This window comes from Volvox carteri (genome assembly GCF_000143455.1).
Source record: "Volvox carteri f. nagariensis unplaced genomic scaffold VOLCAscaffold_4, whole genome shotgun sequence".
Lineage (NCBI taxonomy): Eukaryota > Viridiplantae > Chlorophyta > Chlorophyceae > Chlamydomonadales > Volvocaceae > Volvox > Volvox carteri.
The window spans coordinates 2,110,515-2,124,842 of record NW_003307547.1 but is presented as its reverse complement, the minus strand read 5'-3'; the positions used below and the strand labels follow the sequence as shown (position 1 = coordinate 2,124,842).

Here is a 14,328-nt window from a genome sequence, read left to right as displayed (position 1 = left end):
AGAGATATACAGATGCCGCATCTGTAATATTCGCAAGTCACTGACGAGCAACGACAGATAGATAGGTAGATAGATAGAAAGATAGATAGACAGATAGATAGATAGATAGGATAAGAGTAGTCATGGTGGCGACGTGGCCAGCTAGGTTGCGAAACGGGTAACTAGCTATTTTTTATTGGGGGGGAGGGGCGGAAAAGGGAGGGGGGCCCCCAAAGCAAAGCCGGGGACGCCCCTGCAGCCGTCCCAACACGCGGACCGAGGTGGGTGACGGAGGGGAGTGAGGGGGACAGCTCGTCGCTCACCTTGAGCGGGAACACAAGCACACTGGTAGGCGGCTTGATGAGGCGCGTGTTGAAGATGTCGGCTGACACGTTGCCCGACTGGTTGATGACCTTTTGAACGTCAGGAATCATAACCTGTACAACCACGTGGGGCGGGGTGGGGTGGGGGGCACGGGGGGAAGGGGAGGTTGCCTGTGTGTGCGTGTATGTGTACGTGTAAGTGTACATGTATGTGTGTCTCCAGCTGCGGAGCGACACCCGCTAAGAGATGCAAATGCCGAATCAAACACGTGCCAAAAGTAACTTCCCATCTCCAACGGAACCCCCCCCCCGACCTCCCCCCTCTTCACATGTCCCAGCCATATGTCATCCCCCCCCCTCCCCCTCCCTCTAAAAACACAACCACGTGTGTGTGCGTGTGTGTGTTTCATTCCGCCCCCACCCAGCTTCCCCCGCTCCTTTCCCCCTCACCTGTTGTCTATTGTGTACGGCAATCTTCATTACTGTGTTTTTCATGGCCACCACCGTCCTCATCACCCCCCCCGCCGCCTGAACCTCCTTGAGCAGCTTGAAGGAGGAGGACCCCGTGGGGTTGGACAGAGTGCGCTGCATCAGCGTGGGGGGAACCTGAGGACATACATACGAACATACATACACCGACAAAGGGGAGTAGTTGAGGGGAGGGGGTCAGATCAAATGCCGTATCATGATTCTGCCGACCACCACCACCACCACCAGCACCACCAGCATGATGATGCGGCCCACTCAACTCCTGGGCATAGCCGCGTGTTCCATTCATGACCATGTGCGGGGTGTGATCCCGCAACAACAATACAGCTCCTCCTGTCCGGCTGCATCCGATGCTCCCAACGCTGACATAACCCATTGTTGGCCTCCCTCCCGCCCCTCTCCCTCCCGCCCCTCTCGCTCTCGCAACCCCACGTTCACCCCCTTCACACACCCGCGGCGGAGAGAGAGAGAGAGCGCAAGAGACCGACCGACAAACAGAGAGACATAGGGGTTGGGGGTACTCTCTAGGTGCAAACCCCTCCCCCCTCCCATAGCCCACAGGGCCCCCGGGAAGCCATTTCGCCAGGCCTTACCCCCCTCACCCCTTCATCCCCACCCCTGAAGGCGCCTGTTCCTCCCCACCCCACCCGCTGCCACCCCCCTCCCCCTCCCCCACCACCACACGCACTCGCACTCCACCTGGCATACCTGTGCCCACCCCCCCTCCCCCGCACCGAAACCCACCCGCAACACCCGACCCTTCACCCACCTCACCCCCGGCCAACCCAACAGCACCCCTAGCCCCCAACTGCCACACCAAACCAACCACAAAAACCACAACCAGCTTAACCGAAAGCAACCACCAACCACAACCAACCGCAGTACCGCACCTGCGTCAGGTCGTCAAATATGGTTGAGGCGGTATTGTTGGGCGCCGTGAGCCCGATTCGGTACCAGATGTGGTGGTTGTTGCTGTGGCCCAGCACCGTCCGCAGATGCTGTACCACCTTGTGCATCAGGCTGTCCAGATCCCCCGTCTCGTGGAGGTCCTTAACCAGGGTCATGTACTTGGGAATGGAGTTGTCCTTCACCATGCTGCTCAGGCTGGCGGCAACCAACTGGAGGTACGTGGGAAACCTGGGGGAAACGCCGGGGGAAAGCAAGACGTGTGTGTGTATGTGTGTGTATGTGTGTGCGTGATGTCAAGTAAACTGCGCTGCGGGGTGCAAGTGCTGGCGATGTCACGTGTGCAACTTTACAAAAGCCGCACAGTTATGTCACGATGTGTGTGTATGTATGTGCATGTGTGTGTGTGTTGGCGGGAAGGTGCGAGAAGGGGGAGTTTTAGGACCGAAACGTTGTCACCCAAATGAAGGCAAGCAGGTCCCGGCGTCGGCGCTGGTGTAGAGGGTGCAGCGCCGTCGTATTCCGCGGCCCAGTTATGTACGACATGTGGGTTTTACGGGTGAACTTCCCCCGACGCAATCCCCTCCCCGAGGAATGGCCCCCCCCCAGTAATTTCTCGCTTTCCCCCCCCCAGGAGCCCGCCCCCCTCCAATGCCCTACCCAGACCCTACCATCCTCCCCCTCCTCCCCCTCCCCCTCCTCCCCCTCCTCCCCCTCCCCCTCCTCCCCCTCCCCCCCTCTAAAACACTTCTCAGCGCCACGACGGTCGCTTACTTACATGATGTAATCGGCCTCGTCGGCGGCTGCATCACCGAACCCAACGGTGAGCGTGCCGATGACCTTGTCGGATACTTTAATCGGAACCGCGGCTATGTACGTCAACCCTGCAGGAACCAAAACCCACACACATGCAAACATTTCACACACACATGTAAACATGCAGAAATAGCTACTTATCGTCGTCGTCGTCTTCCTCCTCGACCCAAATTTCACAACAACTCACATACATACAGGCGGGACACGCGCACATGTCCTGTTTTCCAGGTACTCCTCCGCGAGCCGCAACAACTGGGTTTCGACGGGGCGTGTTTGTGCTGACGGGTGTGTCCTTTCCTTACTGCCTCCTGGGGAATACAACCAATGCCCTTCCCCCCTTGCCTCTTTCCCCGTTGTGGGTCTTCCTTCCCTAGCTCATGGCCATGACGGGGGGCCTATCTCACCCGGAAGCTAACCCTGGTGCTGACCCACATCAGCATATGCCCCACATGGCTTGACGCATGTTGTGGAAATATCTAGAAGGCGACGTGTATGTGCACCGACGTAGCGCATATCGTGATTCTCATACACCCCTAGGTGGTGTATGTTTGGACCCACCCCGAGGTTTGCAGCCACAGCAGGCAGACAGCAATGAACGGGACAGGGAGTGGGTTCAAAGGGGGAGGAATTCCACCGGCCGCTGTCCACGCACCTGCGGCGCTGGCCAGAGTAGCCCAGTCTGATGGAGCGGGCGCCTCGCTCGCTGATGGCTGCCAGTAGAAGAAATCCGTCGCCTTCTGGAGGATACGCTCTGCTGAAGAATTTGAGCCTGGTACTTTTAAAAGCCGATTGCCCTCGTGCACCGTATCGGGCACTCCGACTGCTGTCACGAGCAGCGCATGCTCTTGCGTCTCCGAAAGGACACTGACGCTGTTGGGGACAGAGAACGCCATCAGCAAGGCTATTTGGTAATATCGTTGCATGCAGATGCGGCTCACCTGGCATATTTGGCCCGGCAATCCGCAGTGACCAAGTTCAGAGCGCGTCTGACAGCCTGCACTGGCGTTGTGCGCTCGCTACGGCCCTCAGCAAACTTCTGTATAAGAGTGCTGACCTGTAATTTTGTCATCAGGAGGGAATGAGCTGTCAAGACGAAACGCGTCGGCAAACAAGGCGCAGATGCCGCACCTTAAGCAACGTTGCCTGCACAGCGTTCGCCTCATTTGCGCTTAACGACTTCAAGCTTTGATTAACTGCTGCTTGCGATCCAGCAGGCTGTGCATTCTGTGCGGCAGCAGGCGTCGCGGCCGCCTGCTGCTGCCCTGCGCTCGGGGACTTCGCAGGAGGAGCAGCATAGAGAGGAGATTGCGCCTGCGAAGCTCCATTTCCGTTCTGCGCCGGTGGTTGCTCAATTCCCTCCTTAGAAGCAGCCTTAGGAGCGCTGTTGTTGTGTCCATTCTGCGCCGGAGGCTTCACCACCGCGTCTGCCTCAGGTTGTGAAGCGGCGCAACCCATGGCCCTCTGAAACTGAGCACCCGAGAAGTTTCACACTATTGTTCTTCACTGTAAACGTTAGCAGGCTTCCCAAGGCGATATGTAGCCAGGGGCCCCGCCCCGGTTAATGGGCGGGGAAGAAACCGCACTGCGGGGTAAGACTCTTCAGCGTGCGAGGATACTGTCGAAAGACGTCCAATAGAATTGAATGGTTATGTATAAACCTCTATTAGGAAATAATTCCATTTTCTGCAACCGCAGTATTACCGGTTTGGACGGCGTTTTCAGGATCAAGGTGATACGACAGACTTGGAACGTAAGCGCACTTTCATGTAAAAGCAGAGTGAGTGAATCGCCGCTTAACCAGGCATGTCGTTTTTCTGGAGTACTGCCTTACGGAGAGTACTACACGGACTGCAAAAGAGTTTACTGATGGCGTTACGTGATTCAATGGAAGAGGATGTTTGTCACCTTGCTTCAATTGGCTCTGCACAGTTTAATTACGAAACTTTTCGCACCTGTACTTCGGTCCGGGAACGGACGACGTTCCGTTTGCGGAAGCTCTCCTCTCCGGAAGCTATTTTTCCATAATTTCAGCACTTCTGTAAAATGGTTTTAGTCCTCGGCAACTGCAGTGCAAGGTTACAGGACTATCTGCTGGGGACAGCCCGTCAGTGCGCACTTCCGCTGCTCCTGCTCTATAGTGGAGTAGCAAGCACATCCTGAACGTTGAAACCTCCCCTGGAATAGCGCACGCCTCTCCTGCTACCGTTGCCCTATATTTGTTAGCCCTCCGAAACCAGGGCCCGACATTTGACTGTTTTCGCGCCACAATCTGTGGACATTCTGGACGTACTTTTATTATCCTTATCCTCTTTCTTAACACGGCGTACACTCTTCCAACACCGCTTGTTCGAACCACGGACGATGTTTTGCCGTAGAACGCTGCGTTACTACCCTGGACTGCCAGTCCGGAACTGCGACCCTGACCAGAGCTCCAGCTTGCTCGCCCCTACCGCCACACGTGAGACAGCGCCTATGGCAGCTGTACACCTTGCAACCCTTGATGACCCTTGCACTGTCGGAAGAGGAGAGCACGAGAACAGGAGCTCCCCGCGTGTGCCAGACGTCCAAGTCGTCGCGAACCTGTAAATAAACGATGACACGTCCCCAGATTGCCGCCTCGCGGCCATATGTCTGCCTTTACGCGACTCAGCAATATCCATAAGAGACAACAACTACACACTAAGACAGTACGGTGCCTCGCCTCTTTTCACATCCAAAGAAATTTCCTAACCCTGTGTGCTGTCGTGCGGTCAGCCGCACCTGGAGTCCGGCAAACGCCCCGGGCACATCCCCTGCCGGGGCTCTCTCTCTCAGGCGCCCCCACATCATTTTCCATCGCCCATCCAATTAAACACACACACACACTCGCACATACGCTCCTCACACATAGGGTTCATCTAAGTGGTCAACCATTTGCCTACCACTCGTGGGCATGGGGAAATAAGGAAGGATGGATGGATGGATGGTTAGGCGGCCGGCTTGGTCCTCATTGCCGCAGCACCTCGCAGGCGGTCCTAAGCCCCCACGGACCCACCACGGCTGCCCCGGCCGATATCGGTGGCCTCAAGCGGGGGGGCCCCCAAGGCCCAGCCAGCTGCAGCGACACCTCTCCTCTGTCCACAGCCCACCTAGACCCCCCTCCCCCCCCCGGGATGTCCACACCCGGCCGCAGGCGGGGCCAACCCGCCCACAACCGGGAAGAAGGCCTGTGGTCCTGGACCCTGGACATGCATGCCTCCCCCCCCCACGTGTGTTTCTTTCCAAACACACGTGACAGAAGGGAGGCTTCCAGGGGAAAAAAAAGAAAAAAAAGCTGAGGCAGGACTGATGCTGACCCGTCCCCCCGTCCTTCCCTTCCCTCATGTCCGCCCAGCTGGGCTCAGGGCCCCCTGGGCTGACCGACTGGCTGCCCGGCGGGTGGGTGGCTGGGTGGGTGGGTGGCTGGGTGGGTGGGTGGGTGGGTGGCTGGGTGCACACGACGGGCCCTAGGGAGGGAGGGAGGAGGACACAACTCGATTTACACGGTCCTGCCCGGGTCGTTAACTCGTGCAGTCGATTCCCCGACCCTTTACCAGCGCCATTACCTACTCCCCTCCTACTTCCCGTCCCCTGAGGCCTACTAAACTAAACGCGGCCCAGGGGTTCATATCGCTCCAGGGGAGCTCTGATCCCATCGGCCGCCGCCGCTGGCGCCGCCGCATCATCCACCTTCATATCCGCCGTACATTGCCTCGTAGCCCCCATAGCCTCCGCGTCCAGCAAGTGACTGCCACCACCGCCGGCGGGACGGCGGCGTTCAGCCGCCGGCGGCGGTGACGGCAGCGGCGGCCTTACTCTGTCGTCGTCGGCGGCGTCGGCACCTCCTCTCCCTTCCCCTCCTCCTCCGCAAGAGATCCCCCATCAGTGCCTTCAATGGCTGATGATACTTCGCTGTAGCCAACCGAATCATCGTATTGGGGTTCGAGGGTCTCGAAGGTTCCGGGCCGGGGCCCTATGACGGGTGCCTCCACGGTCCGGTAGTCGGCGGCTGCGTGGATCCGGCCGGTTGATGGTGGGTCCAACACGGCGGCCATGGTGGCGGCGGCTTGCGCTCCCGCCACAGCGCCTAGAAGGGGCAGGAGGAGGAGGAGGAGGAGGGCGAAAGGAGTCAAGATAGCTTTCAGTGTTTAAAGCATCAATCAAGGGGAAGGGAGGGCGGACGAAAGGGGACGAAGAAGCTTCACGGAGAGGAGAGAAAAGAGAGAAAGATTCGGATTCATCGGCGGGGAAGGTGGCAAACGAAGATGATAGGTGGTGTAACATTCATATTTTTTGCTATCTATTCTGCGGGAAAAGAGGGCGACAGAGCGCGGGCCTACGGCGTTTCGAAGAAGGCCGAACAATGCATCTCAAAACGCCTTTTCAAGAGCTGCATCCCTCAGCTGTTTCTCTCACCTGCGACGGCGCCCAGAGGCCCAACCACGCCCCCGGCAGTTGCGCCGACCACCGCGCCCGCAGCGCCCCATTTCATGGGGCCAGCGATGCCGTCCATAACCGCGTCCGCTCGATGCATGCTGGCTTTCCTTGAATTCTTGCGGATATCTGATCTTGCGCGTGGGAGTAAATTTTCTGAGGCGCGGATTTCAGTCTGCCCACCGCTTTTCCGTTACAAGACGAGGAAACTGTGAGGAGTGAAGGCTTCCCTTAAAAATGCGATATTCTTTCTAAATGAATTCCGTCTCGTCGTGTGGTTGTTTGTCAGATAAGAGATGTTTGGGCCCTGGTGACTTTCACGCCGTCAGGGATACCATGAGCACCGTAGATATCACATCAAAAGTATTGCAACAAATGAACATCTTTCCCGCTGCTAAACCTTGGCACTAGCGATAAACATGACACCCACATATAATAGAAGAGGAAAAAGCGATTTGTCCAAGGGATCTGACTAATACGCAAGCCCGACCACTTATCTTCCGGTGTCGACGCCGTACACCAATGGTGGACTGTGGGCAATCGTACCGTTGTCCAGTACCTGTCCCCCTTTTTAATATTTGCCAACCTAGATAACATACAATTTTGAGGACAGAGGAAAACTGGATAGCCTGGCATTCTGCACGTATTGTATATGGCTGTGTCTGTGTGTTTTAAAACTTGAGTTGCATTACCCATTGCAAAGGTTTAAGCCCTGAGGGGCCTCTAGGGACTGATCCCGCAATCTGGAACCACCCTGGGATGCGGCTCCAACACAGCGAAATGGGTCATGCCCGGAAATGGATCTTGTCATTAAACTGGCAGGAAATTCTCCCCCAAATCTCATCGCCGCAACCAACCATGGACAAACGTTTATGCTTAGGATTATTGCACGTTGCTAATAATAAAACAGAAAGCCTCAAAGCTATTTTGCAATCGGGGATGCTGATGTAAAAAGACTGTTGAGGAGGCGTACAACGGGGCCCCTCGCTACCACCGGAGCGGAGAGCTGGAGCACTTGTCGGTTGCGAAGGGCGTTTCTCATTTCTGTCTTATTATGATATTCTCTATCAACGTTGTAATGGCCCTGAAGCTCCAATCTTTTGACATGATGGAGTTCATGTCGTTGGTTTCCAGTTAAAGCCCAGCTGACGCTCTGGGGAGGCTTCGGCCACATCGCAACCGCCAAAATGGAGTCCTCATAAGTAACCGCATACATATAGACAGGCTGCAAAAGCCGAAAGGCCTTCAAGGCCCCATGGATAAAATGACGAAATGTTTCGTGGAAATCCATAGATCGCCATAAACAATAAAGCTTAACTCCATGAAGACCAAAGACCAAAGAAGAAAAAAACGAGTTGGCTGAAATCTAGACTAGGTTTTCCACCTCCATATCTAATTGGCATATAGGATTTCTACGAAAAAATCACTAAAGTTTAATAGCGCCCAGTACCATCCTTCTAGAGCTGTGTGTGCTCCAATTTGTGTAGCCTACTACAACACATGCACTGCCAGAGACCATTACCCGCCAGATGCACGAGAGGTAGAGAGGAGGTCCTCAGGCCGCCATCCCGTCCCCTCATCCTGTACGCGCCATCATCCTGCAGCTGTCAATACTGCCCGCCCTCAACACATCCAACCTACACCTCTCGATGGAAACCTCGTCCTCTAAAAATATTGTGCGGCCGTTTTTCCCAACGGAAAAAGCTAACCGACCGCCGTCTCAAAAATCTGCCCTAATACAAAAAGGCCTGTCCCTTGCAAAAATGAATAGCTCACCAGGAAATATAAACACAACAAAAAATATACAAGCCTCCCGCCCAAAGCTTAGCGTCCCTCTCCCCCCCCCGCACACACATACACCTGATTAACCGACCCCACCTCTTGAAAACCAAGGGGGCCGTCCGCCATCTCCCGTGCGTCCGTACAGCTGTACACTCGTACCATATCCATGCACTTGTCAAGGATTCTCAACTCTGACCTCATACCAAAGTACCCTTTCGCCGCCTTCCAAGTAAACAATAATGTCTTCTACTTGTCAGAGAGAGTGAGACACCCACTCAGACTCTGGCGATTTTGGGTTTGTCCCCTTCGTTGCGGCTTGACAAGGGCGGCCGTATCTTAGCGCGAAATGCCGCTGTTGGGCGCATGAAGCTAGGCAAGCTACTGCCGCCGCCAGACCCGCCGCCACCACTGCTACTGCCAATTTTAGAGGCGATGACGTCCCCCCTAGCCGCAGAGGTGGCGGCAGCCGAGCTTGCGGCAGTAGCTGCCGCGGCTGCCTCCGCCGCCAGCCGCGATATAAGGCGGGAGCGGGGCGTCGATCGCGGCGCCGTACATGCCGCCGCCGCCGCCGCCCGCTGCGACGCTCTACCCGGAGATGATGGATGCATCCAAGCGGGCTTGACAGGGCGGTTGGCGGCGGCGGCGCTGCCGTTGGCACTCACTGTACGGGAGACAGTGCTGCGTGAGGACGTGGGGTCCCTTGCCGGCGGCGCCGCCGCCACAGGCCCAACGGAGCCCTGCCTGGAGCCCCTCGCAGCGGAGCCCGCCGTCGCCGCGGCCGCCGCTTTCGCTGCGCTCGGTGGAAGGCGCGCCGCCGTACATGCCGCTGCATCCCCCTTGGGATGGCTACGGAGGATCCCTTGAGCGACCGTACGATCGTACGGCACACGAGCGATCCGCGCCGGAGGGTGTACAGCGCTTGCTGTAATCATGGCGGCGATGGCGGCGTCTCCTTTCGCTGCCGCTGCGGCGGTTGCCGCCGCGGCTAGGGCCCGGGGGGCAGCGGAGGCGCGATGCGGTGGCGGAAGCGGTGTCGCTGCCGCTACGGCGGCGGCATTCGACTGGAATGAGAATGGGGGGTTGACCCTGGAGTCGAAAGCCGCCGTTGCCGCCGTCGCCAAGGACTTGCCGTTGGACCTTGCCTCAAGGCTGGCGTCGAGAGATCCGTTCCTGCCAGGCTGAGCCGTGGACAGCGCTGACGGCGGCGGCCCCGGCAGCGTGCTCTCACTGCCTGCCGCTGCAGCGGCGGCGGCGGCGACGGCACCGCCCCGGCTGCCCCTGATGGATCCGATCCTGGTATTGTCGGGGCTGTGGACGCGCGAGGTCAGGGCCGTATGGCTGTTGTAAGGCTGTGAGACTGGCGATGCTGCGACAGCAGGTGGTGACCCACGGGTCACAAAGGTCGTACCGGCCGCCGCCACCGTCTTCGCCACTGCCGCCGCAGATTTCGGCGGCGTCGTCGGCTGTACTGGTCCGGCAGGGCTCGCGGGCGGAGCAGCGGCGGCTGCTACCGGCCCCGCCGCTCGCGCTGCTGCGCTCATCACACCCCCACTACTGCGACGGCTACTGCTACTGCTACTGATGCTGGCGACATGACCTGCGGCAGGGCCCCTTCCTTTAGCAGGTCCTGAGGCGCGTCTGGGATTTTGAGCGAGTGCTTGGATGGATGCGACGGCTGGTCTCGGAGCGGAGATCCTGGCTAGGGGTATGGGGAGGATGTGGTCAGCGGCGACGAGGACCTCCGACAGGTTCGCCGTCGGCGTCATCATAGCTGTAGCGGCGGCTGTAGCGGCTGGGGCGCCGCCGCGGTGAGTCCAGGCCCGATGACGGCTGGGCATGACGGGCGGGGTGGCGGCGGCGATGCCGTACGCGTGTAAAGGTAGACTGCCGCTGCCTCCGTCACTCTTGCGATGAAACACGGACCCGGCCGCATCGCCTTTGCCGTCACCAGCGGCGGCGGCGGCAGCGGCGGCGACGGCGCTGCCACCGAGGCTTATTCCCATGCCCGGGAGTTGGCCAGGGGTACAAGGAGTAAGGCAGTCAGGGCCTGCCCTGTACGAGTACGGCATCGTACATGGGCTGAGGTTGGGGTCTCGTGCCGCTGCCGAGTCGGCGGCGATAGCGGCGGCGGCAGCGGCCCAGGCAACCTCCGGCAGAGCGAACTGTTCGTACACCAGCGGCGGTGGCGGCGGCGTCAAGGACGATGGAGGCAAGGGGCTGCTGGCGCGGGAGTTGCTCAGGCTGGTCCGGAGCCGTGGCGTCGTACGGCTCTCAGATGTCGCCAGGGACGGCGGTGGCGGCAGAAACGGCGGAGTGGCGCCGCCGGGGACAGCGACGGAATTCCAAATGGTCACCGTCGACGCTGCCGCCGCCACTGAAGCCGCTGCACCACCTGAAAAGTCGGTGGCCAATTTTGGCCGCAGCGGCAGCGGTTCCCCCTGCTGCTGCTGCTGCTGCTGCCGCCATGGCCGTACAGGCGGCTCTGTGGTCGAACGCGGGTAGCTGTTACGGGCCAGACGGCTGCGGGTGTCGACGGCGGCGTCGGCGGCAGCGATGGCGGCGGCGCCACCGCATTCCGCGGACCCGCTAAGTTCAGTCTCCAATTCGACGTCAGTTGTGTCGCCGTACAGGCTGTTGGTGTGGAACGTCAGAGCGCCAGGCAGCTGGTGCGGCGGGGTTGCGTTGTACGGCAGCTCACGCGCCAGCATCTGGTACTGACGCTGTTGTCGTCCTTGTGATTGGTCTTGTGGGGGGGTCGGTCCTTCCACCTCCTGAAACGGACTTGTAAAGTCCCCGCTGCTGCTCCAATATGGTTGCCGTACATGTTGCTGTTGGTGCTGCTGCTGCTGCTGCTCCGCGTCTTCAATTTCCTGCTGTTGCTGCAGTGGCGATGGCGACGACAAAAGTAACGACGACGGCGGCTGTAGCTGCTGTAGCTGCTGCTGCTGCTGATGTACGGAAGGTGAGTTCAACTGATAACCATCACAGCCGAGCAGTAGCTGCTGCTGCTGCTGCACCTGCAGCTGTAACTGCACTTGCAACTGCTGCTGCAGCTGTTGCTGCTGCTGTTGTAGCAGTAGCAGCTGGCGCTGGGAACCGGCATTGAGATGCAACGCTGCGGCCGCCGCGGTTGTACGACGCCGTAGATTCGTCTGGAAACGATGCTTATGGCAGGATAAGAGGGGGTTCAGGTGCGGATGGTGCGAATAGTCCGAGTGTTGACCGCCCTCACTGTCACCCTCACTTGCGGAGCTCGAACCGCCGCTTGTGAATCGCCTCCCTCGGCCATGTCGGGAGGGCAGATGGCGGGGAGGAAGTTGGCGGCAGCTGATGCCCAAGGAGGGGAAGCGGCCGCGCTGCGGGACAAGTAGACCGACACAAACAAAGCAGAGCATGAAGGGCCGAAAACCGGCAACAAGATGAAAATACACAACATGTGCTTTAATGGTTCCCTCGGACTTTGTGAAATATTATCTTATGCAGGGGAACTGAGAGTGGCAACTTTTGCAAGTCGGCGAGAGTAATGTCAAATACACAATACTGAAATGAAACTATGAAGGTGATTGACGGCGGTGTCTGTACCCGGCACGAGTTCATGAAAAAACACATTAAAAACGCAACACGAACACGCAAACACGTGAACATGCTCCCCACTTCCCCAGGAGGAAAACCTACCTGGTCGCCGCCTGGTACGGCAGTCTGTCGTTCCTGGGGGCCGGCAGTAACAGCTGCAGTAGCAGTAGCAGCAGTAGCAGCTACAGCAGCAGCAGCTGCAGTAGTAGCAGGTGATGGTGCGGAATTGACAATCGCGACCCGTGCAACTGGCGGAATGCTGGCTGTTTGAGCTGGGGCCATGTGCGCACGGCCGTAGCCGGGCGGTTGCTGCGGATACGGCTGAGGCTGATGAGGAGGAGGATGCGGCGGCAGGTGGGGCGAATGGCAGTAGTAGTACGGCCTCGGGTTGGTGTGCTGCGAGGAAAGTTCCTGGTCAAGCACTACCGTCAGTGGTGTTTGCAGTGATGGTGATGGACATGGCGGCTGTAGCGACTGAGCGCCTGGGTGTGGCGACGGCTGTAGCGGCAGCTCTGGCAGTTGCTGGGGCGACGTCAGCGGCTCCAGCTCTTGCCGGTGCTGTTGCTGTACAAGGGTAGGTGAAGTCTGCGGCCGCGGTGGTAGCTCGACTGCCGCCGGCGCCGGCGCCGGCGCCGGTGAAGAAGAAGAAGAAGAAGAAGAAGAAGAAGAAGAAGAAGAGTTGGCAGTTTGGGGCCCAGGCTCCATTCGCTCTGCGGGCAGTGGAGAAGGCGGCGCCTGTACCGCCTGCTCATGCGCCAGCACCGAGCCCGGCGACACGGACTGGGGTCCTGCCTCCGTCAGCCTCGGTGGGGCTGCTCCATCGCTGAGGTTCGGTTGTGCTGCTGGCGACGGGGGCCCGCTGCCGTCCTGCCCCTGCCCCTCTCCGCAGAGCTGGGCGCACGGGTGGTGGCTGCAGAGCGCGGCGAGGGTGGCCTACGCGAGAGCGGAAGAAAAAAAGAGGTGACTTGTGACAAAAAAGATGATAACAAGGCATGGAGGAGCACGTCCTTCAACGCAGGCGCTCCTATAGGATCCAATGGTTTAAGTCCCCGCAAAAGCAAACTCAGGAGCAGCAGCAGCAGCAGCAGCAGCAACGCGATGTTGCTGCTCCTGTTCGCTATGTCCTACGGATCCGGGCTCCACAACTGGATTGGTGTTGGCGGTTGGAAGCTGCCATATTGATGCTGCGAAAGATTGCTAGTCTGTGCCAAGGAAGCTGGGTTGGGCATGGAGGTGTGGCTGGGAGGTGAGGTTGGGCATGGAGGTGTGGCTGGGACTCGAGCTGGGATTGAAGTTCTTGTGGAGGTTGCGACTTTAAACCATCGGATACTAGGAGCGCATGCGTTTAAGGTCGAGCGCGGTCGAAGTGTATTAATAAAAGGGACAAGGAAAATGTATAAATACTAGTTGGCTTTATTTCCCCATAACATGGCCAACAGCCCGTCCGGCTGTTCCAGCCCTGTTGTGTCGACACCGCTCCTACCTGCGTGGGCGTTTCAGAGACGCTCTGCGATGAGTTCCGGCCAACAGCATCATGAAGTTCTCTGCAAATGGCGAAATAAGTTGTAAATATCATAAAGGCATAGAACTCTTTCCAGGTTTCAATGAGCTGAACTTTACCGCAACAGAATGTGACATCGACGGTACTGGTAATAGTAACAAGCTGCTCCTCCTAATGCCCCAGCTGTTACAGCAGCAGCAACAGCAGCCGTCTCCCAGTTGACCGAACTCTTACGAGGCGACATATTGGTCGCCGGCTGTATACCATGCTAAATTCGTCACGGAAATCTGCACCTACAGCTTGATAAGGCGAACGAGCGAAAGAAGAATCATTTAATAGGCGACAGCTCTGGATTTAGGCTTAATGTATATGCATATTCTTGCCAACGAAAATGTCTGTGCTTCGTCACGGCAGTCAGTTGCGCAACGAAATTCCAAAACTGCTAGGCAACGGTAGTTGTCCCTAAATCAACAGAGAAACTGGACGCAACAGCGGTCCTTAGACCAC

At 58.1% G+C, this 14,328-nt stretch overlaps 1 protein-coding gene across 1 annotated transcript in view; it reads right to left on the bottom strand.

The window, feature by feature from the left end:
- VOLCADRAFT_87153 (uncharacterized protein) overlaps window positions 1-7,065 on the bottom strand; it is a gene marked incomplete at both ends in the record, with an annotated part of 16,088 nt that extends 9,023 nt beyond the window's left edge. The window contains 10 exons of the mRNA XM_002946758.1: window positions 303-416; window positions 753-887; window positions 1,682-1,928; window positions 2,476-2,581; window positions 3,166-3,383; window positions 3,452-3,567; window positions 3,642-3,788; window positions 5,913-5,978; window positions 6,455-6,618; window positions 6,948-7,065. Coding sequence (XP_002946804.1) covers window positions 303-416; window positions 753-887; window positions 1,682-1,928; window positions 2,476-2,581; window positions 3,166-3,383; window positions 3,452-3,567; window positions 3,642-3,788; window positions 5,913-5,978; window positions 6,455-6,618; window positions 6,948-7,065 — 1,431 coding nt within the window. The remainder of the gene's footprint in view (window positions 1-302; window positions 417-752; window positions 888-1,681; window positions 1,929-2,475; window positions 2,582-3,165; window positions 3,384-3,451; window positions 3,568-3,641; window positions 3,789-5,912; window positions 5,979-6,454; window positions 6,619-6,947) is intronic.
- Between the last annotated feature and the right edge of the window lie 7,263 nt (window positions 7,066-14,328).